Below are 9,032 nucleotides of genomic sequence, written 5' to 3'. Positions count from 1 at the left end.
TACAAGTTTAAAATTGGATACTGTTTTTTAAATTACTAGCGACCCATCCCGGCTTCGCACGGGTGTAATGTTCATACTAAATATATTACAGAATGTCTTTATATACAAAAATGTGTTTATTTACGACATCACATTAGAAATCTCTAAAATTATCAGCCTTCAAAAACCTTCCTCTTGAATCAATCTATCTATTAGAAAATCCGTTGCGTAGTTTTAAAGATCTAAGCATACATAGGAACAGACAGCGGGAAGCAACTTAGTTTTATACTATTTAGTGACACGCAACGAAAATCATTAGTTATTGGCGAATGAGTTGTTATACCATATTTCAGTTAAACATTAAGTTAAATAAAAAGTCTCAAATACACATAGTGAATGTACCTTGGATCTAACAGCACAATTAACCATGGACACATGGTAATATGTAGACTCTAAATATTAAAATATGTATCTTGTATTTTACGGGTTTCCAAGTATAAGTAAGCAAAATATGTGTGAAAGTGGGAACAATAATTCTCCTTCACACTGAGTAATGAAAAATAGCAGTTGAAGTTATTGATGGAAGCTTAGAGTAGTGGATAACTTTAAGAGAAACGTATAAGGTTTTCATTGTTTAATCACATATCTTTTATGACGCTTTTCTTTGTCCACTTAATTAGTTCATAAAAAATACTTTGGTTTCTATTTTCCCCAAAACTATAAAAGATAGTTGCAAGTTGCTTTAACAAGTAGTCTTGTGAAAAATTCTCGAAAAACGAAAAAATTACTCTGTAAAATACTTTCGAAAATTTCGGAACCAAAACAAATGGCGGCTGAAAGGCCATAATTTCTTGGTTTCTTAACCTTTTCTAATTTACTAAAAATAATGCAAGCATTGACTTTCAACACTTTCTATACAGGGTATCTCAACAGTTAATTCAGTTAATTGTTTGTTGTCACGTCGATTTAATATTCGTTTGGAAAATACTTTGTAAATGTTTGGCACTAGGCTTATTGGTCAGTAATTATTAATGATACTACTATCTCCTTTCTTGGGTAATAATTTAATTGAGCTTTTGTCCATTGCGACGGGATCGATTTTGTGCTTAAAATACTTTTATATACTTTTGTGAGTTTTCTTCTGTTTTCGGGTTCAGTTATTGACATTTTTGTCATCTCATTTCATATCACGGCTCGCCCCGGTGTTTTGTCATTCTTTTGACTGTGGACAGCCTTTTCTATTTCGGATGGTAGAAAAATAGGCATACTTTCTATATCGTCCACGAAAAAGCTTATGTTGAAGTCTTGGGTAATTTATCTGGTCTCGTCTGCTCATATTTTTATACCATGTATATATGAAATATACATAGTATATTAAGTTTAGTCCCAAGTGTGTAACGCTTAAAAATATTGATGCTACGAAAAAAATTTTGGTATAGGTAAATCGATCGGAAATCGATCCGAAATATCGTTTTTTTCGAAAAATACTCGGCCAAATAATTTTTTACGATTTTTTCGAATTTTTCTAAGGGGGTACCGCTTGAAAAAATTGCAAAAAATCGATACAAATTTATCGTCTCCAATTTCGATAAAATTTGTATATAAGGTAATTTTGACCCAAAAAATACAAAAATCGGTTTCATTTAACGATTGGGCGAATAATTCTCGAGATAATACCGGAAATCGATCCGAAATATCGTTTTTTTCGAAAATTACTCGGCCAATCGCCAAATAAACTCGATTTTTGAATTTCTTGGGTCAAAATTACCTTATAAACTGATTTTCATCAAATTCCGAAACAAATAATTTTTTACGATTTTTTCAAATTTTTCTAAGGGGTACCCCTTGAAAAAATTGCAAAAAATCGATACAAATTTATCGTCTCCAATTTCGATAAAACTTTGTATATAAGGTAATTTTGACCCAAAAAATACAAAAATCGGTTTCATTTAACGATTGGGCGAATAATTCTCGAGATAATACCGGAAATCGATCCGAAATATCGTTTTTTTCGAAAATTACTCGGCCAATCGCCAAATAAACTCGATTTTTGAATTTCTTGGGTCAAAATTACCTTATAAACTGAGTTTCATCAAACTCCGAAACAAATAATTTTTTACGTTTTTTTCGAATTTTTCTAAGGGGTACCCCTTGAAAAAATTGCAAAAAATCGATACAAATTTATCGTCTCCAATTTCGATAAAACTCTGTATATAAGGTAATTTTGACCCAAAAAATACAAAAATCGGTTTCATTTAACGATTGGGCGAATAATTCTCGAGATAATACCGGAAATCGATCCGAAATATCGTTTTTTTCGAAAATTACTCGGCCAATCGCCAAATAAACTCGATTTTTGAATTTCTTGGGTCAAAATTACCTTATAAACTGAGTTTCATCAAATTCCGAAACAAATAATTTTTTACCATTTTTTTCGAATTTTTCTAAGGAGTCATAAGGTCATTTGGGTCTTTGCTGCGTTGGACCTATCTTGTAAACCGTTAGAGATTTAACAAAAATTTAAATGTAAAAAATGTTCCTTATAAAATATTAAACAACATTTTTTCGTAAACATCACTGTTTACCCGTGAGAGCACAAAATTGTATAGTATGTATGTTATGGTTATATCAGTTATAGTATCAGACAGAGTAATCAACACTGTCCATACATGGTATTTCGACAATTAACTCAGTCAATTGTTTGTTTTCTCTTGTTTTTAATTTATTTATTTTAAGGTTGCTTTTTAACAGCTGGGTCATTAGCGACCGCAGAGATTTATACATTATTTACATGTTTGGTTAACAATGAATTATTTATACAATTATGTCATTGTTTTTAATAAAATTTAAGAGGCCTGGAAAAAAATTCGGGATTATTAACTGTTTTTTTGGTTTCTGAGGGTACACACAGTTCTACAAAACATGTAGTGTCTGGCTTCTAGCTTTTCACCATAACAATTGAAATAGAGTTAGAGTTTCAACTTGTTACAATAAAACAAAACAAAAATTATATATATATTTGGTTTTTAATTTTTTATATTACGTTGATTCGGATAATTGGCGATTCGGTTAATCGGCGTTCTACTGTATTTCAGTTAAGAGTACTATCATGAAGGTTATAAAGAAGGAGAACGATCGCTACGTGTTAAAGCATTAGCGCGCCTGTCCCTGAAAATTTGTAGAATATATAGTTCATTTTTCAGCCACCAGCCGCGCTGTCATCAAGAAGAAGTATCTGCGAAGTTAGCTGTTTATGAGTACAAGTAGATGAAGTTAGTTGCATAATGTACAAATTGATATATCATTTCAAATTAGCGCACAACAGCCCGCTTTTATTGATACTACTTAGCGGTCGCAGCGCCTCACTTATTTTATCCATATTTCGGGGACAATATTTTCTATAGCGATCGTTCTCCTTCTTATAACCTTCATGAGTACTATTGTCGAAAGAGTGCGGCCAAAAGTAAGTTTTAAGATTAAGACTTTTGACCGTAACATATACAACCAGTGCTATAATTAGTGACAAATTCTACAGTCGAATAACTCTATGGTAGTTTCAACCGGTAGTATGGTTTTATAACATTTTTATAAGTTGACTCCAGCATGCAAGAACAGAAAAAAAAGGAGAGGGGTAACGCTTCTCCTGATGTGATGTATAGTTAGCTCTTAGCTGTATATGTTATGAATTTCTACATTCACTTAACTTTATACACACACACACATATATACACATATATAATTATTTACCCACACACTCGTCTGACATCTCCTGACGACTGACCAGATCACAGTTTCTACAGATCTGTACTTCAATCTGTACTGTTTTAAAATATTTCTATATCGTATTCAAAATATTTAAAACACCATACACTTTTAAAATAAAATTTTGTCTTGTATGTTATTAAATTATCATTTGAAATTCACATACGGTTTTTACATATAAGTTATTTTTACCGTTTTTTATTTATTTATATTTAGCATGCTTTGTTTTTTAAAGAATAGTTTGAAATTGAACATGTGTTATTGTGATATGAATATGTTTTTCATTAAACGCATTCTTTGAAAGTAATTTATTAGTGTAAATTTTTTTTCCCCACAACTATCAAGTTTCCCTTAATGTGTGTTGATAATATTTTGTGCATGTGTGTTGGTGTGTGTTATTTTCCGTTTTTTTTTACTTCCAAAAGAAAAATCGTGTTACATTTTGATTTATGTGAGATAATAGTATATTAATAAAGTTATAATGTGAAAATTCATTATCTTTTTATAATATTTCGAACATTGGAAAATGGGTCGACTGGGTAAAGCATCAACAAGCACCGCTCGACCGATGTTTCGTGTACAATATCGTAAATTAGTTGATGATTATTCGTGCAAACAAACTGTGAAATTCATGTCCAATCCACAGCAATTACCACCGCCATTTAATCCTGACTATTTGGCATATCCATGTTGTCACTGTGGTCATACACTTAAATTAAAGGTAATTATTTTTATAATTATTTTTGGTTTGTAATTTTTTTTTCTAGAATCCAGGCAACTGAACCCTGAAATAAAAAGAATTTTTTTTTATTTAAAGTTGTGAATGATAATAGTTTTAGGGGAAATGAAAAAATTTACTCAAAGAAAAGGAATGAGAAGATAATAAATATTGTAAATTTAATGCATTTGACGTTAAAAAATTTATATATAAATGAAGAGTTAGAAACTTGCGACCGCATACCGCTAGTATTCTTCCTGTGGCTTTGTGTACTTTTTAATAAGTATCGCAGAAGATGCATTTCTGTTTAATTAATTGCAGATAACAAGTGCATAAAACGACAACATTTGCGATAATTGCAACAGTTGGTATTTGCATTCCACAAATTTTGCACAAAAGAGTTAAGCATTATACAGATTCGAAACTTAAAGCTTATTCGATTCATCATTTTAAGGCAGTCCGCACACTAGCCATTGTAAATATTTTTTTTATGAATTTTTATGGTTTTCATACTTAAGGTATTTCCAGCATGGTATTTGCAGTTTCTATGTTAAAGCAATGGTACAATTTTTTTTTCGACAGAATTTAACGAAAAATTAAATTTAAGAATTTAATAATGCTTACTATTAATTCCCAAAGTTTCAGAAATTTTGACCGTTTAAAATGGGAAATAATTATGCCAACGTCCCAATTTCGATCAATTTACGTCAAAATTAATATCTCGAAAGTGAAAATTAATTTCTAAATTTTTTTTTTAGAATTTTATTGTATAAACATTTTTTTCTACTTTTTCTTCAATATATAATAATATCATAAAAAATAGTTGGAGAGACCTAACATTTTACATGCTTTAAATGGGACATGACCCTCAAAATCGCGAACTTTGTCTTTAAATATCTCGCGATCTAAACGGTCAAAAATTATGAAATTTTAGGAATTCATAAATAAAGCTATTATAAACCCGAGAAAAAAAATTCGGCCAAATCTGTCGAAAAGTGATTTCATGCTGGTACTACCTTAATGCTAATACATTCACAAAAAATCACGCATACATGGTGTTCCAAAAGTATGGAAACTCCTGGAGATTTGGCAGAGTCAGCGGGTAAAAAATTTTTACAAGAAATCCAATGGTGATTTTGGATTTGACCTTGAACATAACCTCAAAGCTACGGCGAAACAAAAATCGATTTTCAAAAGGGAACCCCCACTTTTTATTTCAGATTTGAAAATATGATCTTGACCATGACTTTGACAATGATCTTCAAGGTCATTCCAAGGTCAAAGTTATTTTAGCAATGGTAATCACTACATAATCACCATATTCGAAAATCCAATGGTGACCTTGGATTTGACCTTGAATATAACCTTAAACCTACAGCAAATCGATTTTTCAAATGGGAACCCCTATTTTTTATTGCGTATTTGGAAAGGGCAGCATATTATGTCAAATATGACTTTCAAGTTAATTTCAAGGTCAAAAATATTATTTCATAAGAAACTCTTAAGGCAAGAGGGAAAATCCTAATAGTTTTTTTTTTCGCTAACTTTGCGAGATCTTCAGGGTTTTCCATACTTTTGGACCACCCTGTAAAGTGATTACTTGTCATTGAGAACTAATTGTGTATGTTATTTAGACACATATACAGTGTGTCGCATTTAAGATGAAGACACCCTCCATATCACTCAGCCTACTACAAATAACAAATAGGCCAAATTCTTAATATTTTGCCTAGCGTCAAAGATGGTTAGCGATATCGAAAAAACCTATTAGAAAATTTCATTATTTTGGTCTTTAATCAAAATTATTTGGTACATAAGACTATTAAATTAAAGTTTATATTTTAATTTTATAACTAGTGTGCTGCGGAATGTAAAAACTGGACAAATTGATAATTTAATAGTGTTATGTATTCAAATTAAATAAAGATGTAATTAATTTTGGGTAAAGATCAAAATAATGAAAAATCAAAAATGCTAGTTTTGTAATAAAAATTTTTATATAAAAATACTAAGCAACTTTTTCTCATACATTTTTCGATATCGCTAACCATCTCTGACGCTAGGCAAAATGCTATGAATCGGCCCTATTTATAAATTAGTAGTAGGCTGAGTTTAAAGTTCAGAGTATCTTAAAAAAAGCCACCCATTACTCTTGACTTTGCAAAGTTTCAAATCGATGATCCAATATATAACGAAAATATGAGGGTGTCTTCATCTTAAATGCAACACACTGTATAAATAATCTTTCCTCTGCATAAACTGTCTATATGTAAGGAACGTGAATTTTGAAAGACAAGTTGTTGCAGAATTTTATGGCTTGTAGTTAAAATTGGTAGTCCTAAACTTAGCATTAAAGGATTTAAAGAGAATGAGGTGTTCGATGTCTCTTGTTAACCGACTTCAAAATCAATTCGTCTGTTTTTTTTTTTATGTTTGTTACCTCAGAACTTTTGAGTGGGTGAACCGATTTTGATGATTCTTTATCTATTTGAAAGCTGGTGCTTCCCATGTGGTCCCATTTTATGGCCCAGTTCTGACAGCCCATCCATGAGAAAACCATAATAGTCTTAAACTTGCATTAAGTATGCACGACAAGAGGGCGAATAACTCAATATCACGCCAACCGATTTCGATCATTCTTTTTTAGTGACAAATTAGTTAGTGTATTTTAAAAATAAAATAAAACTTTTAACAAACAGAAAACCGACTTCAAAATAAAAATATTTCCAAAACAAATTAATATGTACTAAAAAGTAAACAAATAACGATAATATAATGCAGTTAAAATTATTGTTATTTTTGGAGTCGGTGTCAGCCAAGGAAACAACTCTGGCAGAACAGTTTGCTACTTTAACTTGAGTGACACCGACTCCAAAAATAACAATAATTTTAACTGCATTATATTATCGTTATTTGTTTACTTTTTAGTGCATATTAATTTGTTTTGGAAAAATTTTTATTTTGAAGTCGGTTTTCTTTTTGTTAAAAGTTTTATTTCATTTGTCCACCAATGTTCTATTTGAAACTATTTTGTGAATTGTAAATTTTGGTTATAGTTTGCACTGTGTATGATATTATAAAGATAGTCCATTTGGTCTGTTAGGTTTAATGGAGAGATCGATATTATTTGCGTTAATTTTTTTTTTTTTTTTAAATCCTATCAGCTGTTTACCCGCGAGAGCGCAAATTATGCGCAAATTGTATAGTAAGAGTATTATATGGATATATCAGTTATATATGTGTGACATGTATATATATGTAATGTGATAAAGTAATCATCACTGCCTATACATGGTATTACAACAATTAACTCAGTCAATTGTTTGTTTTCACTTGTTTTTAATTAATATGAATTCAAAAAGTAATTAATATAAATTGCCGTCTATTTTCAATCGCCTACCCTCCAATCAAATATTTTTGTCAATTATTATGAAAGTATATATTGTTAAAAAATCATTATTATTAATATTATTACTTACTAGCTAATTTTAATGTTCTGAGAACAATAGGAATAACAACGATCAGCAAATCAACCTACACTTACTTAGTTTATAACTAATGGATATAAATAGCGTTAAATACGTGTACATCTGAACCGTTGAATTTTTTAAAATTGTTTATCGTGGGTGGGTGTATGGTGACTAATAACAACAATCTCTACACCAAATATAAATAAATGTTTTGAATTAATTATTTCCTTTAGGGATTATAAAGTATTCATGGTGATTCATTAATACGTATTAGCAAACTTTAGTATGACTTTCTTGCATCAACAAAAGCAAAGAAGTTCATATGAACATAATGGCCTTTAGGCCATTATAGAGAGAATTATTATGGTATGAACGTTAGATTAACGAATTTCGAACAGTCCGTGTCATAGGCATAAATGATATGAGCATAAAAGCAATACTAATTCAAAATTTGTATATACACGGTGTTCTGTTATTGACTACAGATCGTTGGCCCATAGAATAAGCTCATAAAGACGAAGGAAAAAGTCATTTACCAATTTTCGATTTGAGCCCTAGTTTGGGCGCTACAGGTATGGCAAAATTTGATAAATTTTTTCATTCACTGACTATGATTCGATAACCAGCAGCCAATGATAATCAGTAGAAATTATTATATTTCATTCAATAATATTAAACTAAAGAAGGGATATGAACTGATTTCAATTGGATTTTATTATTTTGAAAAAACATTTAAAAAAAGTATTTGATTGGTTTGGTCAAATCCTACTTTTCTTATTTTTATTATATTTTTCCAAGAAAACATTAGATTATTAGTAAAAAAACAAATTACGTCATAAAAGGCGTTGTTTTAATTTAACGTAAACAAATAATATATATATATATATAAATATATATATTGTCACACAAATATAGGAGTATTAAGATAGGTATTCTCATTAGTCTGGTCAAAAATTTCAAATTGGTGAAATATAGGGATATATATATATATATATATATATATATATAGCTCGTTTTGGATTGGGAATAATGTCTACAAAAATTTGCCCGAAGCATTTTTTAGCACATAAAAAAATGATTTTATTTTAAATGCTAAATATTTA

At 29.9% G+C, this 9,032-nt stretch overlaps 1 protein-coding gene across 1 annotated transcript in view; it reads left to right on the top strand.

Moving 5' to 3' along the window:
- Positions 1 to 4,260: 4,260 nt before the first annotated feature.
- Positions 4,261 to 9,032, top strand: part of LOC123290653 (tensin-4-like) — a gene marked incomplete at its 3' end in the record, with an annotated part of 29,664 nt that continues 24,892 nt past the window's right edge. Inside the window, exon 1 of the mRNA XM_044870912.1 lies at positions 4,261 to 4,462. Within this exon, the coding sequence (XP_044726847.1) occupies positions 4,268 to 4,462 (195 nt within the window). The remainder of the gene's footprint in view (positions 4,463 to 9,032) is intronic.

This window comes from Chrysoperla carnea, chromosome 1 (genome assembly GCF_905475395.1).
Source record: "Chrysoperla carnea chromosome 1, inChrCarn1.1, whole genome shotgun sequence".
In the NCBI taxonomy this organism is placed as follows: domain Eukaryota; kingdom Metazoa; phylum Arthropoda; class Insecta; order Neuroptera; family Chrysopidae; genus Chrysoperla; species Chrysoperla carnea.
This window is presented reverse-complemented; position numbering and strand designations above follow the sequence as displayed.